The 26,549-nt window shown below is 38.1% G+C and overlaps 1 protein-coding gene across 1 annotated transcript; it reads right to left on the bottom strand.

Moving 5' to 3' along the window:
• Positions 1-224: 224 nt before the first annotated feature.
• LOC133851586 (serine carboxypeptidase-like 20) lies at positions 225-11,177 on the bottom strand. The gene is made up of 14 exons (XM_062288060.1): positions 10,897-11,177; positions 10,648-10,793; positions 6,870-6,946; positions 6,474-6,596; positions 3,051-3,153; positions 2,913-2,950; positions 2,711-2,812; positions 2,440-2,520; positions 1,657-1,908; positions 1,496-1,561; positions 963-1,084; positions 657-770; positions 536-581; positions 225-409 (listed from the first exon to the last, which is right to left on the bottom strand). The coding sequence occupies exons 1-14, from the start codon at positions 11,040-11,042 to the stop codon at positions 326-328; spliced, it is 1,500 nt and encodes a 499-aa protein (XP_062144044.1). The 5' UTR covers positions 11,043-11,177; the 3' UTR covers positions 225-325.
• Between the last annotated feature and the right edge of the window lie 15,372 nt (positions 11,178-26,549).

Below are 26,549 nucleotides of genomic sequence, written 5' to 3'. Positions count from 1 at the left end.
AAATGAAAAGCTCAAACTCGAAAAATAGTTTACTGTTTTAAAAAAAAAGAAAAAAAAAAAGAAAATCATTTGATAGAAATTGAAGAAGGTTTTTTTAGGTCAATTGAAAATGTTTTAAGTTTAACCACAATTTTCGGTCGTACTAAATATCGATAAATAGAGAAAACGTTTCTTAGAAACCATCTTATGTCTGAGCCTTAATCATTTCGTCTCTACACAACTCCTTTAGTCATTTCTGTTTTGTATGATTAAATGAAGGTGCCATTCATATATAAGAAATAGAAATCCAATTAATTCAAGCAATAAAGCTCTATTTATTTTACAATCAGATTGGTTTCCCTTCCAACCAACGGCTATAGAACTCCAGTGCCTCTTGTGGCTTGTATTCCGGGACCGTGTGCCCTGCACCCTACACCATACAAACTAATAAAGGTCACTAATTTTGAATGTGTTATTTATTAAATAAAAAGTAAACATTTATTTATTTTTCTTTTGATTTTATGATTCACACAAAACATAGTCCTTCTGTACAAACCTTGACTGTGAGAAAGGTGAGATCATTCTCGTAGCGTTGTAAGTATCTGCAACAAAAATGCATCCAAATTAAAACTTAAATTTTATGTCGAAACAAACAAAGTGAAAGCTGTGAATTTTACCCAGCAACTTGGGCGTTACTGATCCAAGACCTCCATTCATCCAAAATTTTATATCGGAGTGATGCAGTCCATGCTTGTGTCCCGGTAAATGGTACGCACATATCATGGTCTCCGCTGCATGCAAATTAACCAATCATAAGCGTCGCTTGCTCGGAGAAAATAAAGTATTCATGAAGCTCTATCAATTTCAAAAGTAATACAAAATTGAACCCATATTGGAAATTTATGGCATGTAATTCCATTATTCCAATTAAAGCCATTTTCTTTTGTTCAAGTAGCGGTGGATTGTATCCAAGAGTTTTTTACCTGAAAATAAGTGCTCGATATCCTTGAAGGGTTAAATTTTGATGGTAAGGGATCATACTTCCAGCATCATGACGATAGATTATTCTTTTAGTGCATAACTCCCAAGGACCCGTCACACTTTCCTGTCAATGTTTTTGTTTCATCAGTTTGGAATACTATGACCTTGTTTGGGATTGCGTTAAGGAGTTTAAAAAATGATTGTTTCTTTTCTTTTCTTAAAATAGATAAAAAGAAAAAGTGCTTTTAGTACCTAAAAAACTGGAGAGGAGCTGGTTCCTTATAACACGAGGGTAGAATTGACAATTCTACCCTCCTATTATAAGGAATCGGCTCCTCTCCGGTTTCTTTCAACTAAAGCTGTGCCAAGCAAAAATGAGTCCGTTTGGTAAAAAGCTTAAAAAACATTAAAAAAAGCCCAAAACTGTGTTTTGGAGAAGCTTGAAAACGAGATTTTTTCTATAGATAAAAGCTTTATTTGTCAACGCAATCCCGAACAGAATGGTACCAAACAATTTAATATTTAATTACGATACCGGCTTCGCATGAATTGCTTTCCTAACTGCTTCCTGGTTCAGCCATAAAGTTGCCACTTCGTCGTTCTACACTTGCAAAGATTATCCATCACTAAAGATGCATGCTTAATTCCCTAAAACAACCAAAAACGTGTAAAAAAGAAAAGAAAAAGATAACATACTACGCAAGGAACGGCGATTTTTTCAGCAATTTGAGGCCATAAAGGAACAATGCCATCTCTGACAGGTGCCCTCATAGGCCAAGCACGCCCAAACATTCTTTTTCTGACGCCTAGAGGCCTCTCAGTCGCCCCCAGTTGTTGGAAGCTTTCCGGTAAGCTACTGGTGTTTCCACCTTTGGCTGCCTTTTCCTCTGTTTCCATGCCGTGGTAGCAAGGCTCAAGGATGTCGTAAATGTTTAGCCCATCAAGAGCCTATACAGTTTACAAAACCCCCAATTATTAATCCAACTAGTATTATTTCTTTTCCGTACCATTTCAAACTTCATTATTTCACTTTTTCTATCCCTCAAAAAAAGTATATCTTCAAGAGTATTGCTACAAAATTACATTACTCAATCTTACAATGCTTACGTGGCAATTTCAACCAATAATTGGTTCTTGTAATGTCAGCATTGTCAGATAGTCTCTAGCATTACTCAATCTTAAATGGGTAGTGAATGATATGCTATATGCATTAAGAAATGGACACAGTTTTTTTTTTTTTTAAATTGGGCTGGAGAAAATTTCTCAACACAATCTATAAAATTGCATGTGTTCCTTAGCATGTGAGAAACACGCTTTTTTGATAGAGGAAATTCTAAGTTCAAGGGCCACGTGAGTCATGTGACTATATCATTTTATAAATTAGCTTGGAGAAAATTTTGCGGAACCGAGTTTGGATAGAGGAAAACTCTGTCCTTTAAAAATTTCCAAGTTAGTTTAATTAGTTGAAAACCATCTCACCTCATAAACTAGTTCAAGGCTTTGATAGCAAGCAGTCTCTTCAGAGTCATAGTAGTTTCCTTTACAAGCAACTTCGACTTTCTGCAAAAATCATTGGGTTTTAAGGAATGAGAAAGAGTACATTATATATTGTCATAATATTGGGTTTTAATAATTAGAAAAGGGGATATTTTAATAATTGTAACATTTTTAATTGGCTAAGATTCACAATGGACACAAGAACAAAGATTTAAACAACTTAATGCATGTTAATTATTTAATTATCACCCACCTCAAAGATATTGTCTGAGATAAGCCCCATTCCGTGTGCAAATGGTACAAGAGCATTACCATCAAATCTTTGATCTGTCACTCCGTTCCCCACCATGTAACCCTATATTATTTAATTTTTTTTCAAAAAAGAAAAAAGAAAAAACCCAAATTTAGCCTATTATTAGTCTTTAAAAATCGAAATGCCAAAAGTGAAGAAACACCTTGAAATTGAGAAGGGGCTTTGCGCCATTTTTAATTCCTGAAAGAAGAATTTATAATTAAAATTTTAAAATTAATACTACTCATAATTAAATATGTATTATGAGAAGAAATAATGAAGAAAAGAGCAGAGTTAATACCTTTTACTACTTGGGAAGCAAGAGTGGGCACATAAATTCCCGCGTAAGACTCCCCTGATATATAAAATGGATTGGGAAGGAACTCTGGAAATTGCCCAAACCACTGCTTGCAAAACACTAAAATCTCAATCACCCATCAATTGCCTCTCTACTCAAAAGGTGATTTAATTATTTTTCATTTTTTTATTTTTTCATTTTTTATATTTGATTCAGAAAGAAAATATTCGTCAATAAAAAATAATTTATGCGTCAACAACAAATTTATCATATAAGTTATTTTATGAAGCTATATCTCTCTCTCTCTCCCACCCTCCTCCCTAAACCGAAACACCACCACCCTCGGAGAGGAACCCAACTACTTCCCTCGTCGACACCACCCCCTCCACCTTTCGTCTGCCATCCCCCTATCCCATCCCAACCCCAACCCTGCGGCCACCGTCACCCTCAAAGAGGGAAAAACCGGCCCTCCTCTCGGCACTAGACACCTCTCCCTATCATCCGCTATCTGCTATGCTCCATCATGACCCCTTCAATAGCCCCATTTCTTCTATGTTGCAGACCCCAACAACTCCCCTTTCCCTTCTACACCAAAATGAAAACTCCAATTCCTCCTCATCACCGTCCCATCTCATAGTTTTTGTGTGTATTATTATTATTATTTTTTTTTTTAAAAAAAATAATTTTAATTTAATTTATTGGCGGCGATATTTCAAGTTATCTCACAATTTTGAGTGATTTTGGATTGACTTTGAAAAATTATTCTTTGTATCGATAGACCAAACAACAAAACATTTCCAATAATGGAAAATCACTAATTTTTCTTGAAAATATATATATTTTTAAATTATTTTATGTCAAAACAAATGAGTAACTACGGTACTACTAGAGTTCGTCACCTACTCAGGTATTACTCTTTGAATTATTTTAAACAAGATTGTCAAGTATGTTACACGTTTATATGTCTTCGTTTGAAATTACACGATTATTAATAACAAGATATATATATATCTTTCTAAAACTATTTTTTTAATTACCTTATACTAGTGGTGGCACAACTAATGTTTTCTGAAAAGGGGGATAGTACAAAAAATAGAAGAGTAAGTGCTTTCACATTTAGAAAGAAGATATATATATATATATATATATATATATATATATATATATTGGTCTCGTAAAAAATAGTTATGCAATTTAGTATACTATACGATTTTTATATAATTAGGATCATATGACAGTGAAAAAAAAACAATTATAAATACTCAATTTCTATTCTACTGGATTGATGTGGTAGTGCCCATCAATCCTTATTTTTTATTTTTTATTTTTTTATTTTTATAAAGGATGATCCAAGAGCTGATAATCATTGTCACATCAACCAAGTAAGATGAGATGAGAGTTGAGTATGTACTAGAACTGTACAAGTGGAAAGTTATTAACTGCAACTAATATAACTGTTGTCCGCATAATCACATGCGGATGCGATTAGTGGTTTGCTAACAGCATCCACATACTTTTATATTTATATAACAAATTTACTAAAACAACGTCATTTTCGTATATGGTATTATTTTTTGTTTAGGGTTTTTTTCTTTCTCTCCTCTCACACTTACCAAAACCCCTTTGTAATGTTGTTAGATTTACATTTTAACAACCCTTTGTATGTTTGTTTCAATTGGAAGTAAATTTCAAGTGCTATCTTTATTATTTAAAGGTGGATGGATCCATCATGGGGATTTTGTATTTTCTTTGTTATTTTTAAGCTAGAATATGGAATCAAGATATGGATTTCATTTAAAACACTAATAAAGTTTTAAAAAACACAAAAACAATTTCAAGATTGTTTAAAATATGCCATAAATCAAAAGAAGAATCAAAGCACTAAAATAGACAAAAATGTCTCAGTACTGTATAGGCGGTTAGTAGTGTGTTGTACCTTCAATAATTGTGTAAATAGCGGTTAGTAACCGTACGCCTAGGTGGGCGGATGTGGTTACCCAAAAGTGATAACCACATAATGCGGTTGCAGATGCAGTTATAAGTAATAATCGCATTCGCATGTACAATTCTAGTATGTAGTATTATTCTAGTAAAAATCAGCATTTGTTTTTTTTTTTCTTACAAATATGATCTAAAAGCTAATTTTTACTGTTACATCATCAAGTTGTATGACAAATGTATAATAGTCTACTAAATAGCATTATTCATAACAATATATATATATATATAGGATGAGTAATGCTATTTAGGGTAATTACCTTTTCCTCCTATCAATTACCAGCCATTGTCAAAATGCTCCTATGAACTGACACTTCGACCAAAAAAGAGCATCAAACTACAATTTTTACACACTTTGGCTCATTCCGTCAAGGAATCCCGTTAATTTGGATGGAATATGCCATTTTTGACCGTTAATTTTAGTTTAAAGACTAAAATGCTATCTAGAGTAATTAATAAAAAATATTAAAATTAATTTTTATATATATATATATATATATATATATATATATATATATATTATTTTAAAAAAAAAACCTAAGGGGGTGGTGTGCGAACCACCCCCAGAGGTGGCTCGGGCCACCTCTGGGGTGGTTCGCGGCCACCCTAGAACCTGGGGTGGCCGTGAGCCACCCCAGAGGTGGTCGGAGCCACCTTTAGGGGTGGCTCGCTGGCAGCGACCACCCCAGAGGTGGCCGGAGCCACCTTTAGGGGTGGCTCGCGGGCCACCCATGGCCTCTGGGGTGGTTGCACAGCCACCCTAGAGATAAGCTGGGGTGGCCGCACGGCCACCCCTAGTTCCGAGGTAGTTGCGAGCCACCCTATGGGTGGCCGGAAACATCTCTGGGGGTGGCTTGCAGGCCACCTGGCTACCTCAAGGGGTGGCAGCCTTTTCCTTTAGATTTTTTTTTTTTTTTTTTTTTTTTTTTTTTTTTTTTTTTTAAGCTGAGGGTATTTAGGTCATTTTTTAAATTGGGTTAGGGCATTTAAGTCTTTGCATGAATTAGACTGACGGAAGGGGCCACAATGTGAAAAGATGGTAGTTTGATGCTCTTTTTTGATCGAAGTGTTAGTTCATGGGGGCATGTTGACAATGATCGGTAGTTAATGGGGGGAAAAGGTAATTACCCCATGCTATTTAATAGATTGCTATACGACTAACATACAACTGAGATGACGTGGTAATAAAAATCAGCTAATCAAGTAATTATTTTTTTTTTTCAATTGCTGATCTAAAGGCTGATCCCATTGCCACTTCATCAAATTATATGACGATTGTATAACAGTTTACTAAATAACATTACTTATTTCGGGGCATTACAAAAAGAAAGTGAGATACATTTGAATTGGGATATAAAGAGGGAGTATTAGATTTGTCCGTACGTACGTTCTTCTTGCTTATTATTCTATTCTAATTATCGAAATTACCTGGAGAAGGAAACTGTGTGTATCAGAGGCAGTTTCCACGTCTCCAGTTATGTGTTCGCTTGAATTTTTCCAGTAAGAGAAGCCAACACCAGCAGGAGAATCCAAGTAAATTATGTTCGAAACCTGAGAAGATGATGTAAAAGAGTAAAAATAAAATAATTAATATCAGGGTCAAACAAGAAAAAAAAAAAAAAAAATTGTAAATCAAATTTATCTGGTGTTAAGACATGATCAATATTGTTGATAAACCTACATATTTATATAATATTTACTTACACAAGAGCAATATGTAATCTACACACACACACACACACACACACACATATATATATATTAATTGAGGAAGAAAAAGGGTAAATGAATGTGATAATCATGAGAGAAACTAATTTTCTAAACCTTGGACCAGCTATAAGGATTAAGATGCAATCTGGGAAGATTTCCTTTTGGCTTTCCCTCTTCAAAATTAAATGGTCCTGCACAAATAATTCAAATAAATAAGGTTTTCCTTAATAAGCGTACAAGTAATAGAAAATAGATAAATAAAATGAATTATTCTAGAATGCACAATATATATGTAACAAGGCTCAAGCAACACACTTGGTTAATGTAGATAGTGTAAGGAAAAGAGATGACTTCATATTGTGGATCAATATTTGCACATTCAATTATGTCTGTGAACCAAGCTATACTATATATAATTAGAGAGTTGAGTGAAGCTGTAACTATTTGGAAATTTCTATTAAGCAAGGGTTAGTGTAGGGAGTGAGGAACGGGAAATCTGTTAAAATATGGGAAAATAGATGGTTACAGTCTCCTATTTCATATGTTGTTCAATCTTCTGTAAGGATATATACTTGATAGAGAGGCAAAAGTGAAGGAGCTTATTGAACGAGGAGGAAGCCAATAGCATTTGTCATTTGTGACATGGCTATTTGTCCCAACAGGCAACAAGATAAATTAGTGGGCCGGAGAATGGTTTCAAGAATGGCAGTGAGTGCTTATCATCTGGACAAAGAAAGAATTTTGCAAGACAAAGGAGGTGTTGCTCAAACACTCTCACCACCACTAATATGCATGTGGAAGGAGATATAGATGATTCCGAGTCCATGGGTAGTGAAGATGTTTCTATGGAGGGCATGCAGCAATATACTCTCAACAAAAGAAAATCTCTATGAAAGGAGAATTGTTCCTGATCATCCACTCTGTCCTATATGTGGGTTGGAGGCAAAGACGGTTGGCCATATTATTTGGAGTTGTCCGTCATCTAAAGATGTCTTGGCAGAATGCAACAAGAAGATTCAGAAAAGCTCTAGTATTCATAAGGATGATTTCCTAAGTATTCTAGAGAAGTTACCGGAGAGATTACATGATGGAGATTTGGAGTTAGTGGCTACGGTCGCGATCCTTCTAGCCTAGTAAGAAGTTCAAGAGATTCAGTGGAGGAATAGCTGAAAAAAGCTTGAGGAGGAATAAAATAATAAATAATCGAGCACCTATACCAACAAGATGCGTGGGAATGACCGCCAGTAGGGAAAATCGAGATAAACTAGGATCGATGCAGCTGTCGATAAAAATAAAAAGAAGATTGGAGTGGCCGGGGATAATAGCCAGAGATCGTGATGGGGAAGTATTAGCATCAATGTGCGCCCCGCCCCATATATATATTTCTGATCATTCTGCATGTAGCAGAGGCGGTGGCAGCCTTGAAGGCGGTGAAATTTAGAAGAGATTTGGGTTTCTAAATATTATGATCGATGGAGGGGGATGCGTTGGTGATCGATCGTTCATGCATTACAGAGAGATGGGAGCTGTTTGGAGCAAATATGAGCATTTGATGAATGGTGAAAAAATTATTATGAACAGCTTTCATTTATGTTCTGTAGGACATGTACATGAAAATGAATGCAAACAAATTAAAGCGGCATGGAGGTTAGCTAAGGCGGCTATTTCTGAGTTTTTAGATCATGTTAATTGGTGACAAAGCTGAGCAAGATGTTTGTTCTTAATTAATGAAAATCTCCAAATTTCTATAAAGAAAAGAAAAGAAATGAAAAAATAAAAAACTGGATTTTGCATATACCTCATTAATTAAAATAGATCGAGCATTTGAGTATTCCGTAAGGAAATCTCATAAGCATTTCTAGTAGACTCATAAAAATAGTTTTTTTAGCTATTTTGGTGAGCCAAATCACTAAAAAATGCAAAAAAAAAAAAAAAAAAAAAAACTCTTTCCAATAGCCTTAGTAAAATAGTGATTTTTGTCTGGTGAGTGAATAGTACTCACCAACTTTGGTGATCGAGGTTTACTCACCAAGAGAATAAAAATTAGTAAAATTTCTCCTTTTTATTTTTTCACACCCAAAAAGCAAACGTTAATTTTTATTTCTCATATGACCGTTAGGAAAAAGAAAAAACAAATTTTAAAAAAATGACTGTTACGAAAAGATAAATTTTAAAAATATGATCATTAAGATAAGACATATTAAAAAAAATATGACCATTAGGGAAAGAAAAATTGTTTAAACTATGACGGTTAGAATAAGATAAATATTAAGAAATATAACCAATAGAAAAATACATACATTAATTCAAAAATATAAATGTTACTAGAGAAAGAATAAAGAAATATTTGAAAAATAATATTTAAATGGAATTGTAAAAGTAAATAGTTAAAATAATGACGGGACGGCTGTGAGTGTTTTAAAAAATTGAATAGCTAGGTACATAAAAAAAAGAAAGAAATGAAGTAATTTTTAACTACTTTTACCAGTAAAATTTAATGAGCCTACAATGAATGTATGAATGCTGGACTGCATTTAAATAAAGGGACACTTTGAATTTAAAGCAGCTAAAATTTAATTACGTGGTTGTTCCATCCCATTTCCCGTTATAGAATAATAATAATAAAAAAAAAAAGTTAAAAAAAAAAGTTAAATTTCTATTATTTGTAAGTGATCACTTTCAGTTTTGTCACATGCAAAAGATGTCCCCGCACGCACAAGTTAGACATGACTCCCCATATATACCACTAAATGCCTTTGGAATTGCACATCAATCTTAATTAAATATTACTAACATTCACCACTTATCTTTACCACTACATTATTGCCCTCCACATGAATAAATAAAATTTGGACTGAAATTTTTTACAATTTTTTTAATTAAAAAAATTAGTCTCTAAAAAAATATCTTTAACATGTGAGAAATACATATTTTTTTAATAGAATAAAATTAATAAAAAAAAATTTTGTATCCGTAAAAATATATAAAGTATATAAAAAGTTTGCCATTTCATAATTTCTAAGTTGCTTTTGGTTTTGTGGGATCAATCAGAATGCACAAAGCAGACACGACGTCGACACCCACACCCAGTGGCAAACATATACACTAATTAATTAACACTACCGATCTTAATTTCTTTTGCAAATTAATTTATTGCTTGCTAGCTCCTTAATATATTATTAGGTTTTATGAGGCAACCACTTTTCCCTGTCAATTAAGGAAGTTGGATCGAACTTGCATATTTGTGGTGCAAAATTTGCCATTCAAAAGGAGTCACTTTCAATGCCAGATATACCATCCATTCAAATGAAGATGATAACGATATAACGATATGTGTAATAGAATATTATAATTAAATAATTAAATTAAATATTTTTTACAAATTTAAATATTTGAGATAAGTAATAATTTAAAACAAATGTGTTGAGTTTGAAACACGTAATTGATATAAATTAAAATAAAAGTCTTGAATTCGAACTATGTTTTGCCATTTACTTTATATTCTTTACGTAAAGGGGTAAGTATTAAAATATTAATTAAATGGTAAAGAGTTGTTGTAAGTTAGCTTTGTCTATCTCCTCACTCCCACTTCTCCCTTGAAGCCTGAAGATCTCAAACTCTCCACAAACGAAATAACAAAAGGATTCGATCAATTCAAATTAAGCACACAAAGCATGCTTGTTATGTGTGTGTGTATATATATATATATATATATATAGAACCCACAACACCTCCATACATGCTCTTTCACGGGAGCCAAAGAAAGAAGAAGACGAAGCCCAATAACAAAATCCATATTTTGAGATAAATTCAAGTAATTAAGCGTAGAATATTGGTTAAGGAGCAAATGATGATAAGTATGATGCATATATATATATATATATATATATACCATGTTCATAGACGAAGCCATCGAAGCTAGAGCAGCCGGGTCCACCGTTGAGCCACAAAACAACCGGATCCTTCAAAGGGTTTCTTTCCGAAACAACAAAGTAGTAGAACAGATTCTTCGCAGGGCTTTCGCCTATGCTTATATATCTACAATTTCAACATCACCAAATAATATTAATATATCTTCAGATGAAGAAATTAATAATAATTAAGAGTAAATAATAGGAGACATATATAGATATATATATACCCTGAGTAGTGTTTGGATGGGAAGGTGCCATTAAAGCCGGGAAGCTGTGTGACGAGAGAGCGTTCAGGAGCAGCTTCAACAACTCCATTAGAGCTTAAAAGCAGGGAAAGTGATATGGTGAACAAGAATAACTTGGGCATGGCCATGATTACATATACAAAAATTAATTAATAGTACTCCCAAGAATATTGCTTGTTTCAACAGAATTTGTGAGCTATTTATAATGCAATGATGTGTGCAAGAGAGAGAGAGAGAGAGAGAGAGAGAGAGAGAGAGAGAGAGAAATCAATGAGGAGTAGGAACAAGGAGCACTATTGCATTTCAAACTATTTATGGTTTGGAAAGCGACGAGGGAGGGGTGAAGACAGACGAGAGAAAAGTTCGTTTTTTGGGGTCAAAGAATGAAAAAAAAGTCCCTTTTCCATTTCTGTTTTTTATTGAATATAAAACAAACAAGGAAAGGATAAAAAGTTGGCAAAGAAAAAACCAATTGGAAGAGACGAGGCTCAGGCTTTCAAACCAATTAATGTATGTATACATGCATATATATCAAACAAGAAGATGAGCATCTAATGCTTTTTCCAAGCATCACCGAATCCATCGATGATATGTCCATGCACTGTTGACTATACTATATGACTATAGGAGGAGGATCTACCAGTTTTTGGGCCTTATATATATATATATATATATATTTTGATGTAATTTTTTTCTTTTCTTTTGGGAGTTAAGTTAGAGATAGACTAAAAAGGAGTACATTTTTATTTATTTTGTAGTCTAGTCTAATAAGAAATAGATATTCCAAGTAAAGTTATAGGCTATTTGTGAGTATTGTTTTTCGTTGGGGTCTAAGTCAATGATGGTTAAACCTAACTTTGTAACATGTCGTAGCTATTATTCCTCTAGAGTTTCTGTATGATGTAAATGACGGTAAAACATAATGGTTATGTCTTATAATTTAGTTGGCCGTCTCCTATTTAAGCATAATCCTAATAAATAAAATGTCATGCTCGAATATTATCAAAATTTAAAATACCTTTTTGCTGTCTTGAAGTCAAAGCTCCCTCGAAGTAGTTCATATCATTTTTTCTTAATTTTTATGCTATTTGGTTCACATTATATATATATATATATGATTGTTGTCTTCTTTGCTATGGAGGATGGCTATGACCCACATACAAAATGGAACTTTTTCTGGAAAGAGCGAAATGAATGCAATGATTTGGTAATAATTTAAGCGTGATTTCCGATGAAAAGGAGCTGGGATCCACTTGTCTTTCAATTTGAGGGGATTTGTTTATTAATTTTGTTTCTAGTGTTGGTTGAGGGAGAACCCATTTGGTTTTACTACTGCATGCACAGTTTAGGAAAAAAGTAAATTTTTAATTTTTTATGCTCTCTTTGTTTTAACGTAAAATGATTTCCATCGTAAATTTTTTTTTTTTTTTGAAAATAATTTCGTCGAAAATATTTTTCGGTGTTTGGCTCGCACGAAAAAATTACAAAAATGCAAAAATCAGAGTTTGGCAAATGCTGCCAGAATCTGGCAACGTTCGGTCGCCGTTGCCGAATTCCGGCCAGAAAGTTTGATCGGATCTGGCCAAAATGGCCGGATTCCGGTCGGAAACTTCTGGATCCGGCCAGATCAATGGCCGGATCATGTCATATCCGGCAGGATCCCGACTGTTTTTGCTAGATCTGGCCGGAATCTTCCGGGTCTGCCCCGATAAGTGGCAGGATCTGGTCATATCTGGCCGGATCAGGCCGTTTTGGCCAGATCAGTGGCCGGATCCGGCCGGATCCTGGCCGTTTTGGCCAGATCCGGCAATATTCCGGTCGGAATCAAGTGGCCGGCATCCGGCGCCGGTAGGATACCGGCGACCGGATGTTGTTGGACTCTGGCGCCAGTGGATTCCGACGATCGACAATTGCTAAATTCTGACAATCGGATATCAAACGTGAGTGTAAGAACGAAGAGTTTAATTTCGAAAAACTATTTACGGTTTTAAAAATCGTAAATCGTTTTCCGAAAATTAAAGAAGCTTTTGAGGTCAAACTGAAAACGATTTTTGTTTACCATTATATTCACCTCCTGCCAAACACCGTAAAATGTCGAAATTATTTTTCAAAAATTATTTTACACCGAAACAAACGGAGCATTATTTTTTATTTTTTATGATCTTAAAGGTACAGTTATCCTTAACCACCAAAAGTTGGTACACTAACCCAATCAATTATACACAAGTCAAAATTATTATAAATCACAATTCCAAAGAAAACAATAATAGAAGAAAAAAGGACAAAAAAAAAAAAAAAGAAAACGAAAAAGAGAGAGAGAGATAAAGGCAGTCCTCTAACTCTCTAATGGTGTGTTTGGTTCGAATATTTTGGTGTATTCGAACCGGGTGTTTATTCGAAAACCCGACACCCGCATCCATGTTGAATAAAACCCGAACGCTTTTTTGAAATCGGTTTGTATTTCGAGGTATCCGTGATGATCAGAGGCGTGAATATTTTGGTTTGGAAGCATTTATTGCTACTCTATTACCGGCATTTTTTGTTTAATGTTGTGGGACCTGCGTCTTCAGACGATGAGGCAGAAGAAATATTGGGTGTATTTCGTTTTTTCGTTCAGCATCAGTATGAGCTTGTAAGGACCGTTGACTAAATCACGATGTCGGATGAATAAATCTTGTCCGTCAGATGCATTTGTACATTCCCGCGTGCACCCAACCACTCCCGCATTGTAACGTAATTCGGGCTTCCATTCTGTTTATTTTTTTGAACAAAATATCCCGCTTTTGTCTTGTTACGAGATATGCTCAGACTCGTCGGTGCATTGGAATTCGGCTGGGTGTAAAACATTTACACCGTTTTCCAGAATTTATGTGATTAATAGCCGTTAGATTATAAGACCAGTAAAGTTCCTATTATTTTGACCGTCCATTCGGTTCTATAAGGTGCGAGTGACCACACCCAATAACTGCCCGTTATGAGAGGCGTGTCTTTGCCATTTTCGTGGACCGATGCATCATTATGGTGGCAGCTGGGGTTTATTTTCTAAGGGTGTATTTGCTCAGAGGGTAGTTATGGTTTTAATTAATATCAACCATTAGATTCGTAATTTGTGGCTTAGTTATCATCTGAACCGTTCAATATGTGCCTTCTTCGTTCGAGTGCCACAGCATATAATTCCCCATTTTCTCGGTATATTCAATTGGAGTTAGAAAAGTGGAATTGTGTGGTGTGCGTATCGAGTTTAATTTGCGCGTCCATGTATCAACCACACGATGAAAGGGGCTTCTCATCCAACGGTTAAAAAAAGGACAATAACAATTTGAAGACCGATTCTATCATAAACTGGTTGCACCGGAATATATGGCTTGTACCTTGCATGGTCGACGCGTGTCTCTCATAATTTTGATCATCCCATTTCTGTTCAACGGCCATGAGCCTTCACCTTTCTCTCATTTTCTCTCATTTTCTTCCTCCTGCCGAACAAGAAACCCGTGAGACCATCGTGTTACTATTGCCTGAAAAGAAGCGTGTCAGGGAGCTTTTCAGGCTTCCATCACCTCCTTCTGCCCATTGTAGCAATATTCGCCGGCATTTGTAGATTGGGGTCTTTCACCCATCAGAGAGGTAGGTATTTTTGAGTTTTTTGCTTTTAATCTATTTATTATACATTAACCTAACAATTTTTGGGCTTCGTGTTGTGAGTGACGGCCTCGCACAGTGGACGGAAACTGGCTATAAGTTTGTGCATCGGAAGGTAGAACCTCAATGTCTTCAGAGAAGCCTTCTTCTTCGGATGAATATTCTTCCTCAACAGCTTCCAACACCCAACAATACTCAGCTCCTCCAGTGAAGACAGTCCACGTGGTCGGTCAAAGAACACGGTCTTGGAGGGTTAGTTTCAATTTCATACTTTGTTGTTGTTGATTATTGTTTCATTTTTTATTTGTAATTTGCACAAGAACTTTGTATTTCAGGGATTGTTAAGGGGATTTATTATGATTTTATTATTTTTTGTATATTCTTTTGTTATTGTTACAATGTTGTCCTTGTTTGTTGGTTTGGATTTTTTAGATCATTTCTCATACGAGTTCCAACATAATTTGGTAGATCTGTGTTTTTTTTTTGTTTTTTTTTTTTTATTTTTCTGTTTACGTTAAATTATTTTTTCCAACCACCTAATGGTCTCGCATGAAAACTGATCTGTTATTTTTGTAATGGACAACCTGTTTTTTAGCCAAAAAATATCTCATATCAGTAGTATTCCAGCTTCATTTTCTGTTCACTAAATCATTTCCGTGGAGGTGATTTTTGCTTAACACATCACTCCGGTAATAATTGTCAAACCTTTTCTCCTTTTTTTTTTTTTTTTTTTTTTTTTCCCGATCCTTCACGTCATAATGTCGACTAGTTTTTTTGAATGAATTTTTTTAAAACAAAGGTGCATGTTTTTTTAGTTAGGACTTACGGCCAAAGGAGTAAAAAGTTAAAAAAAGTTTGAGTTGTTTGTTAAAGTTATTGCTTTTTGCTAAAAAAATAAAAGAATTTGTCTTAAATCGATGCTTAAAAAAAAAATTGAATAAAAAAAAAACAAGACTCCAGCATCTATGCTATAATTGTTTTAACGGTTAGGGTTTGCGATTTCAAAAAGTGCGTTTTAAAATAACGATTTTAAAATGTGCGATTTGAAAAAAGTGATTTTTAAAAACGCAGTTAAGCGTTTGGCAAAATCACAGTTTAGCCTTTAAAATCGCGAATTTACCTTTTAAAATTCTGCGTTTTCAAAAAAGCACCATCTTATCTGCGATTTGAAAAAGCAGATTTTCTGCGTTTTCAAATCGCAATTTTTAAAAAAGCAATTCCCAAACGATCTATGTTTTGCGATTTGGTTTAAAATCGCACTTATTGTCTACGAAATCGCAATCCCAAACGCACCCTAAAATTTATTAATTTCACTCTCAATTCCAAAAAGTGTTGCATAAGGAAAAAAAACAAAAATATCGTAGAATATCCACCTTTATTATATTTTTTGTTGAATTTTTACAAACTGTCCCCTTTTATTTTAACTTAACTCAAAGGTTTATCAAAAGCATAGGTTTATCAAAAAGCTGTGTAGACTGGTAGAAACAGAAAAACCCAAAAAATTAAAGCAAATTAATTAGAACTTTGTCAAGAACTTAAAACAAGTTCAACTCGCATACTATACATCAAACAACTTAAAACAAGTTCAACTCGATTTTTATTTACTTCAAACAAATTTTCTCAAACCATTGTAGGAACTAATTACTTACAAAATACTACAATAAAGAAAGCATAAGCTGATCCATTGATCAACATAAAAAAGTTATTTGGTTTTTACTGTCCACAACAATAGATGCTCATATTCCTCCTTATTTGTATTTTTTTTTTCTTTTCTTCTTTGTTGGCAATACACACAGAAAATAGGAAAAAGAAAAGTTCAACAACATAAGTATATGCACAATAATACATAACCACAAATTAACCAAAACACTATCAAAATCAAAGTTCTAAACAAGACACTCATATTCGTAACAAATTTTTGTAGCTGACAAAATTTATCTTTGACACACTGTTAACTTTATAACAAAATTGGCACAAATTAAAAAAAAACTAACCACGAACTAATCAACATATTATATGAGAAGCATTTTTATGTAAAAGACACTCATATTTTTAAAATATATATATTTTTAAAATATTGTTTTTGAAACACTCAAACTGGCACAAATTGTTTCAACAAACCACAAACTAATCAATCAAAACATTACTAAAAAATGTGTTTTTTTTTTTTTTTTATAACTTTGTGGTAGATTTAAAAGCTCTCTGAAAATACTTTATGAAAATCGGTTGTCTCTTACTCAAGACTTATTTAATTATTGTAAATAATGATGTAACAGCATGACTGCATGAGTAATTATATATATCTTCTAATTTGTTTGTTTCTCTTTCTTTAATACAATTAAATTAAATAATTTAATGTTATATAAAATTAAATAGGACAACTGAAAATGTGATTTGCATTGTTATATATATATATATGTGTTGGAGAAACTTTATTCAACTTAAAAATTTTATAAAAAATATATTTGCTCTTTAATTACGAAGGCAAAGTTGGAAGAAATTTTATAAAAAATATATTTGCTCTTCCAACTTTGTCCTTGCAAATAATAAAAAGAAAACGTGTACTTCTCACATACACTGTTCACATGACATTTTTATAGATTGGATTAAATGACATTTTTATACACATATACACACCATTCCAACTTTTAAATTTTTGGAATATTTTTTTACCTTTTTTTTTTTTTTTTTTTTTTTTTTTTTTTTTTTTCTCATTTGAACTAAATTACGTAGCACTTCTCTATAAAAAGGCCTATTCAAATTGAATGTTGTCTTAAATTCATGCTACATTTTGTACAGCCATATTCGACGAGAAGCAAGAAGCAATGTTTTCTTCACGCGTTAAAAACATCTCATATTCGAAAGGTATGCCTCACAACCTGTTTCTTAATGTATGCTGTACAAATAATGCATGTCCATAACTTTTGCACTATAGGCATATATTGGAATCTTAGACTGTAATTAATTTAATTTTAAATAAGCCTGCATTACAAATTACTTGCTACTTCCACTGTTTAAGTGTAATCCTATAGTCGAATTTTGTTTAAACAATTGACTAGCAGTCCTAATAACCCAAAATATGCATAAGTACAAAATGTAATAAGGAAAATTACAATGTAGCCTCCCAAATTTTAGAATTTCTAATTAGTGACACCTAAACAGAAAAGTACACTAATCCCCCTCAATGCATCGCTGTCACTAATGGCCTTACTTTTCCACTTCATACTAGAGAAAACGAGGTGCCATGTGATAAGAACCCAAAAATTGGGAACTCAAAAGGACTTGTTATTGATAATTTTCTTGATGATGAACTCGTGGATTCAGGTTACACTTATAGGCTTAACTTATTTGGGTAAACAAGGAAAGGAAATAACATTACAAGGAAAGGAAATAAACTTATTGTCTTGCCATACTGAAAATAGGTTGAAGGGGGAAATAGCCGTTGGAGGCTGGACAGGATTGGCGCCAGCTGCTACTTCCCTTATTGGACAGCCGCCTGCCTTGGTGAAACCCTAATTGATAATCCGAAACCCTAATTGATAATCTGGAACCCTAATTGACAGTAGCCGTTACTTGCCAAATATAGTTCCTATCATTCCCGCCCTCTTAAAATCAACCTTGTCCTCAAGGTTGAAAATTAGGAAACCGCTCTTGGATGGAATGAGCCTCCTCCCACGTGGCATCTTCCGGGGGTAAACTGGTCCATTGGACTAGAATTTGAGTGATAGTATGACCACGCTTGCGGACTTGGCGTCGGTCGAGGATGCGATAGGGTGATACCTGCAGTGTCCCCTGGTCATCGAAGGTGGGCAAGGCTTGAGCTGGAACGTTAGTGCGACCTATGACTTTCTTGAGACATGAAACATGGAACACAGGGTGGACAGCCGAGTCTGCGGGAAGTTCCAGGCGATAAGCCACCTTGCCGACGCGGTTGAGGATGCGGAAAGGGCCATAAAACCGAGGGGCCAGCTTCATGGATCGGCGGGTGGTGATTGAGTTTTGGCGATATGGCTGGAGGCGAAGGAACACCATGTCACCTTCGGCAAATTCTCGTTCTGTTCGGTGTTGATCCGCTTGCTGTTTCATGCGGTTTTGAGCTTCGGTGAGGTACTACTTGAGAGCTCGAAGGATGCTGTCCCGGGATGTTAAGGCATCGTCCACTTGGGCCACCGTGGTGGTGCCGGCATCATAGCCCACCATGTTCGGAGGAGGTCACCCGAAAACAGCCTCGAATGGTGTCATCTTCGTCGTCGTGTGATAGGAGGTATTGTACCAATATTCTGCCCATGACAGCCACTGGACCCACTGCTTGGGCTGCGTACTAACAAAGCATCATAAGTAGGTTTCAAGGCAACGATTTACTACCTCCGTTTGCCCATCGGTTTGGGGGTGGTAACCGGAATTGAGTTTCAGCTTAGTACCCTGCAAGTGGAAGAGCTCCTGCCAGAATTTGCTAGTGAATATTCGGTCGCGGTCGGATACGATTGATTTTGGAAGCCCATGGAGTTTGATGATGTTATCCATGAAAGCTCGTGCCACAGATGTCGCTGTATAAGGGTGCTTAAGGGCCACAAAGTGGGCTGCCTTAAAGAGTCGATCAACGACCACCATGATCACAGTATAACCGCGGGAGTTGGGAAGAGCATCAATGAAATCCATGGATAGTTTCGACCATATGTGATCCAGCACTGGTAGCGGCTGCAGCAGCCCGGCTGGGGACAAGGTCTCGTACTTGTGTCGTTGGCATACTTCACACTCCGCAATGTATGTGCGGATGTCTGGTCGCATATAGGGCCAGTAAAAAAGTTTGTTTACCCGCTGCATTGTTTTTAAGTAGCCGGAATGGCCCGCGGCAGGGCTAGCATGGAGCTCATCGAGGATAACAGTCCGCCAAGGAGACTCCGGGCTGATGACGAGACGGTGATCATACTGCAACAGTCCATCCTGCACTGAATAGTGTTTGGCCAGAAAGTGGTCGTGCTGCAACTTACCAATCTTGGCTTGTATCCAAGGATCTTGCTTCAATTCTGCCTTCATACGGTCCAACTAGTCCAAGTGTGCGTATGAGATGGCCGATAGAGAGGCCGTTTCCTCTTGCTGTCGGGATAAGGCATTCGCTACCCGATTTTCGATCCCCCTTTTGTACGAGATGGTGTAGTCATACCCAAGGAGCTTTGTGAGCCATTTTTGTTGCGCTGGGGTAGAGGCACGGGCATCCAAAAAGTGCTTGAGACTTTGGTGATCGGTCTTGATAATGAAATGGCGGCCAACAAGATAAGTACGCCATTTAGTGACCGCATGGATGATGGCCGTCATTTCCTTCTCGTAGGTGGAGAGCCCAAGATGGCGAGGTCCCCATGCCTTGCTTGTGAAAGCAATGGGCCGGTTGGACTGCATCACACCGCCCTAATGCCGTTACCACAGGCGTCACTTTCGATCACGAACGGCTTGGAGAAATCCGGTAGGGCAAGGACGGGAGTGGTGGTCATCGCCTCCTTGAGGGCGTTGAAAGCTTCTTCGGCTCCCGAGTTCCACACAAAATTGCCCTTTTTTAGTAAGGCGTTGAGAGGCCTGCAGATTTTTCCATAATCTCGGACGAACTTCCGGTAGTAGCCCATGAGGCCAAGAAAACCTCGCAATCCCGTGATAGTTTTTGGGATGGGCCAGTCAAGCATACTACTGATTTTTGCGGGATCGGCAGCAACTCCCTCTTTGGAGATAATATGGCCGAGGTACTCCACCTGTTCTACCCCAAACGAGCATTTGGATCGTTTGACGAAGAGTTGATGTTTTTGAAGTTGTAATAGCGTGGTCTCGAGATGATGAAGATGGGCCTCCAAAGTAGGGCTGTAAACTAGTATATCATCCAGAAAAACCAAAATGAATTTACGCAAGAAAGGGCGAAATACCTCGTTCATCAGATGTTGGAAGGTGGAGGGTGCATTGGTGAGACCGAAGGGCATGACCAAGAACTCATAATGACCATCATGTGTTCGAAAGACTATTTTTGGAATATCCGTTTTGTGCACTCGAATCTGATGGTAACCGGACCGTAGGTCGAGTTTAGAAAAATAACATGCACGATGCAATTCATCTAGAAGCTCGTCGATCACCATAATGGGAAACTTATCTTTGACGGTGATTTGGTTGAGTGCCCGGTAATCGACACACATTCGCCAAGTTCCATCCTTCTTGCGCACAAGTAAGACCGGAGAAGAGTAGGGGCTGTGGCTTGGTCGGATTAGCCCGGTTTCGAGTAGTGCCTTGACTGTCCGTTCAATCTCATCTTTCTGAATTTGGGCATACCGGAAGGGACGTACGTTGGTAGGAGCACTGTCCGGTAACAATGGGATTTGATGATCATGTGAACGCTGTGGAGGCAGTGCCGTGGGCTCAGCAAACAGGTGGCTGAATTGATCTAGGAGCTGGTGCAACTGGGGTAAGATTGGCTGGTTTGAGGCGGTGATCGACACAAGTTTGGTGTCCTGGACCCATTGCGGTTGGATCAGCAGGCTGCTTACAGGGCTCTCCTTTTTCCATACTTGCTCCATACAACGAATTCCTACCCCATGGACGGGCTGGCTCCTGTTGCCCATGATTTTGTACCACTGGTTTGCCACTGTGAACACCATGCTTAGTTCCGAAAAGTCCCAGAGGATGGGACCCAAGGTACGAAGCCATTGAGCGCCCAACACCATGTCACAACCCCCGAGCGGCAAGATGTAGAAATCAGTCGAAAAAGACAACTGTTGTAATCGCACCAGCACACCTGGACAACACCCAGTGCTTCTCAATCTGCCTCCATCTGCAATCCAGACCTCCAGCACCGCATCAACATCAATTTGGCAGAGGAGGCGTCGCATCACCCGTGGGTGCAGGAAATTGTGTATGCTTCCGGAGTCGACTAGTGCCGTGAGTGGTTGTCGCTTGATGTACAGCGTGACCCGCATGGTTTGTGGGGTTGTTTCTCCCGCCAGGGCTGCAACTGATATCTCCAATACCTCGGCTAGTTCGGCATCCTCAAACACGTCGTCTGCATCCTCTGCCATCGTCTCATCACCTTCGATGAGAAATAAAGTTTTTTGTTTGCACCTGTGGCCAGCTTCCCAACGTTCATCACAATTGTAGCATAGGTTCTTGCGTCGTCTTTCGGCGGCTTCAGCAGGGGTCAGTCACTTGACCGGGGGAATTTTTGGTGTTGCTGGAACCACAGAACTGGTGATGGGCTTGATGGAATTTTTGGGTTGTGGCTTGCGGGTCTGCCTTTCCTCTTGTAATTGGGCGAGGCCGATGGTCGAGGAGAAAGACGTGGGACTAAACATTTTAACGTTCAGACGGATTTCTTCCTTTAGCCCACCGATAAAGTAGCTGATTAGGAACTGCTCGCTCAAACACGAGACCTGAGTGGCTAGCTTCTCAAACTCGGTTTGGTATTCCCAGATACTGCCTACCTGCTGCAATTTCGCCAGAGCTTCCGCGGAGTTGTCATACTCTATTGGTTCGAATCGGGTTAAAAGGTCCCGGGAGAATTCTGGCCACGTCGCCAAGGGATTGGCCGCCATCACACATCGGTACCACTGAAGGGCGTCTCCTTCCAAATGAAAGGAAGCAATCTGAATCTGTTGGGTAGCCTAGGTTTGGTGGTATTCAAAGAACTGCTCTGCCCTGTAGAGCCATCCCGACAGATCACCGCCATCGAATAGAGGGAAGTTGAGGCGTACGGCCCGAGTGTGGATGGAGTTGTCACCACGTAGCTGGTTGTGGTTATGCCTGGTACCGGAATCGTCTTCCGGTGCATGGTTGTGTGGAGGAGGCGGTGGAGCTCCACCGTGGACACCCCCGTTAGTTCGGCCGTTGCTGGATTCGGCTTCCATTCGTTGCACTCTGGTGGACAGACTATCATACTTCTGATGGAGTGCGGCCATGGCTTCCGTCATCTCCTTCATGTGCTGCTCCGATCGCTCCATGAAACGAGTGAGAAGATCTGGATCCATTCTCTGCTGTTTCTGCTTGTGTGTATGGACCATACACTGGATCAGAATTGCTTTGATACCAAAATGATAAGAACCCAAAAATTGGGAACTCAAAAGGACTTGTTATTGATAATTTTCTTGATGATGAACTCGTGGATTCAGGTTACACTTATAGGTTTAACTTATTTGGGTAAACAAGGAAAGGAAATAACATTACAAGGAAAGGAAATAAACTTATTTACTTGCCATACTGAAAATAGGTTGAAGGGGGAAATAGCCGTTGGAGGCTGGACAGGATTGGCGCTAGCTACTACTTCCCTTATTGGACAGCCGCCTTCCTTGGTGAAACCCTAATTGATAATCCGAAACCCTAATTGATAATTTGGAACCCTAATTGATAGTAGCCGTTACTTGCCAAATATAGTTCCTATCACCATGCCAAAAGGAAAGGGAATTGAGTGGACTCCTGAGGAAGCTGACATGTTGCTCGAACTTCTTCTAGAATGTGTGCATAACGGTACCATTGTCAGAGGGATTGTGACCAAAAATACATGGGTGGATCTGACCGAGAAAATGAATGCGAGGGCCACTAGGGTTTTTACCCCAAGCCAGCTATCGACGAAGTACAACAAGTTCAGTAAAGACCACACAGACTTCTCAGGCCTATTAAATCATGAAACCGGTTTCGGGTGGGACCTTGTATTAAACACCATCAGCGGGACCCCGACGCAATGGGAGCGTGCCAAGATGGTATGCTCTATCCCAAATGACCTCAGTGTGATCAATCTTTTATAGAAATCATGGAAAACATCTAAATGTAAACTGAGTGCCTTTTCCGGGTTTTTGTAGGTCGATGATAGAATCACACGCTTCAAGTCAAAGGGGTGCCGTAACTATGAGCAGCTGGGGATCCTTTTCGATCGGTCAACTGCAACGGGCATTCTCTACCGATCCTCCGCACATTCCCCGCCTACCGCCGAGGAGGAAGAACGTCTCATGCACGGTATGTAGACGGAGGGTATGCACATGCATAGTGGTGGGGCTAGTCGTACTGATTGAGCAAATGGTTATCCGTCACAGCAATTTGTTGACCTCGACAGTCCTCATGATGATGAGGCCGGTGGACCTTCATCTGGTGGAGGTAGGCGCAGGGGGAAAGAGCCGATGGTGGAGGATACACCATCTGACCTGGTGCGGGATATTGGACTGGGCGTCAATATGGGATCTACACGAAAAGGATCCTCAGGCAAAAAAGGATCCAAGCAAACGAAAAGCCAGATGGTGGCTTCGAAGAAAGCTATGTACGACGAGTTAAGGGAGATCTGGCGAAGGCAAGGAAAGACATCTTGCTTCGGTGGGATCAGTCGGATATGAGTTCCACACACCAGCACAGCACTGCCAGATCCGCACTCCCGATGGATTGGGCTCTCGACTTCCTGGACGAGTTGCAGCATGAGATTAGTGACGATGTGTACGTAGCTGCAACAGTTGGCCTGATGGATGAACAACTTCAAGCCGCGTGGATCCGCATGACAAGAGCACGCAGATTGATCTGGCTAAAAAAGCAGAAGCCCCTTGATGACTGACAGGCAGGATAAGATTGCAAATAGCTACTTGTATTTGTACTTAACTTCGAGGGATATTTATGTTTGTTTTGTATTTTAGGTATTAAGTATGAGACAATTATATTGGGATGCAATGTGTTCTTCTATTTGAGGACCAATTATGTTAGTTTAATGTACTTTGGTTTTTAGTTATTGCAGTGTGGTATGATTGGTGATATGTGTTTTACTGTGTGCATATGTGACAATAACTAAAATGAATCTGTGTTTGCTGGTATGCTTTACACATTATTTGAAGCTGTATTAAACTCAAATGTGTCTGTTGGTAGGATGGTTGGATCTAACATCCCTTTCGACGCCATGGATGAGGATAGTGAACAGGAATTTGATGACGAAATGAATTTGATATTGGCTGTGCTAGACATATCAGATTCGGATGACGATGACGATGAAAACTGCAAAATGCCGGCACGCAATTTGCCATTACGAGGGGCCATGTATATAAGGTGCATGCTGAACGGTAACCCAACGCCGTTTAAGGAAATGTTCTGTATGGAGTAACCCTAGTTTATAACGTTGTGTACTGAGTTGAAGGAGCGCCAACTCATGAGGAGTACGAGGAACGTTGAGGTTGAGGAAAGTGTGGCTATATTTCTTGTGGTTATGGACCACTGCCAGGGGCAGCGGGTCGCGTCAGATCGCTTTCAACATTCCACTGAGACAATAAACCGCCATATCCAGACGGTGCTTGGTGCAGTGGGTCATCTAGCGAGGATTTACATTAAAGTTCGTCACAGGACTGGGTGCACCCACATGTAAGTGGTGATCCCAAATATTATCCTTGGTTCAAGGTGAGTTCATGTCCTTCTGTAACACAACAATGTTATATTAATGCCACCTTTCAAATACCATACACAATGCCCCGATTTTATGACTTATTATTTATGTTATTTCTATATTTTGATAGGATTGTATTGGTGCGATCGATGGCACACACATAAAGGCTGAAATCCCAGTCGAGCACCAACGCCTCTTTCGTGGCCAGAAAAATGAGTGCACACACAACGTGATGGCAATATGCGATTTCGCTATGTTATTCACGTTCGTGTACGTTGGCTGGGAGGGAACAGCTAACGATGGTCGCGTATTTAAAGATGCTGTTACAGGTGACAATGGTTTTGAGTGGCCCACAGATGGTGTGTACCTTGTAGTCAAAATGCCTTTAAGTATACATCAGACATTTTCCTTCTATCCGTTTCTATATTGACATTTTTATTACATTATTTATGAAGGGCACTATTATGTGGCTGATTCAGCGTATCCATGTACGCGGGGTTTTTTGCCTCCATATAAAGGGGAGAGGTACCATCTCAACACTTATCGCAACAGGCCGTTGCCATGTGGGTACAAGGAACTATTTAACTTAGGCACTCATTGTTGTGAATGATCATCGAGAACTACTTCGCCAGATTGAAGAGGAGATGGCGTATATTAAATGGCATCCCTGGGTACTTATTGGTGCGTCAACCTAGCATTATATTGGCATGTTGCACGCTACACAACTTTGTCGGGGTACACAATCCGAATGATGAAATCTTCAGCGGCAATGATGCAGCAGAACCGAAAATGGACGTCGATCAGGTAGACATGAGTGAGCAGCCATATGATTATGGCAACAACGATAAGGCAGGCCCATCAAATTCAGGACATTATGACTTCTCCCAAGCAGCTTCCGTTGAAATGGCCCAATTTAGAGAAGGAATTGCACAAGCAATGTGGGATACCCGTCATGGACACTAGAATGCGGAAAATTTTAAAAATTGCAATTATATTGTACAAGTAGTGAATTTTTTTTTTGGATATCCATTACGTATGGTTGTGGTTTTACGCATGTGTTTGGTTAATTTCGAGTAAAATATACTCTTATATACGATTTTGTACCCGTATTAATTTTGTTTTACAAGTTTTTTTTTTTTTTTTTTTTTTTTATTTTTCTTAATGCATTACCAAGTAGACATGGATGTCGAGGTGAACTGTACATGTGGTGCTGGACCCATGAGACTCCTCGTTTCAAGAACAGAAAGGAACTACATGCGGCGTTTCTACAAGTGTCCCCTAGGAAAGGTATGAACTCGTAAAAAAACGCTGGCCTCAAATTGAACCAACATTTACATGTTAATGATTTTTATGTTTAAGTGTATGTAGCGTGGCAGTCTCATCCCGTTTTAATGTAATATTGTAGAATCATCCCGGAGGTTTCTACTAGGAAGATGAGTTGATGCAAAATTTTGCTGAACCGGTACACGAGGACCCCACTGTGCACATACATGCGCAGGGCAACACATCGGGCATGCCGTGGATTGTCGGGGGCATTATGCGATGTTGTGGTATTACATGGATTTGCGTCCTTTGTTTGTTAGGGTTATTGTTTTTGTTGGTTCTCATCTTTGCCTGAAGTAGT

This window comes from Alnus glutinosa, chromosome 12, assembly GCF_958979055.1.
Source record: "Alnus glutinosa chromosome 12, dhAlnGlut1.1, whole genome shotgun sequence".
Classification (NCBI taxonomy): Eukaryota; Viridiplantae; Streptophyta; class Magnoliopsida; order Fagales; family Betulaceae; genus Alnus; species Alnus glutinosa.
Note: the sequence above shows the minus strand (reverse complement) of the source record. Positions and strands in the feature narration are given on the sequence as shown.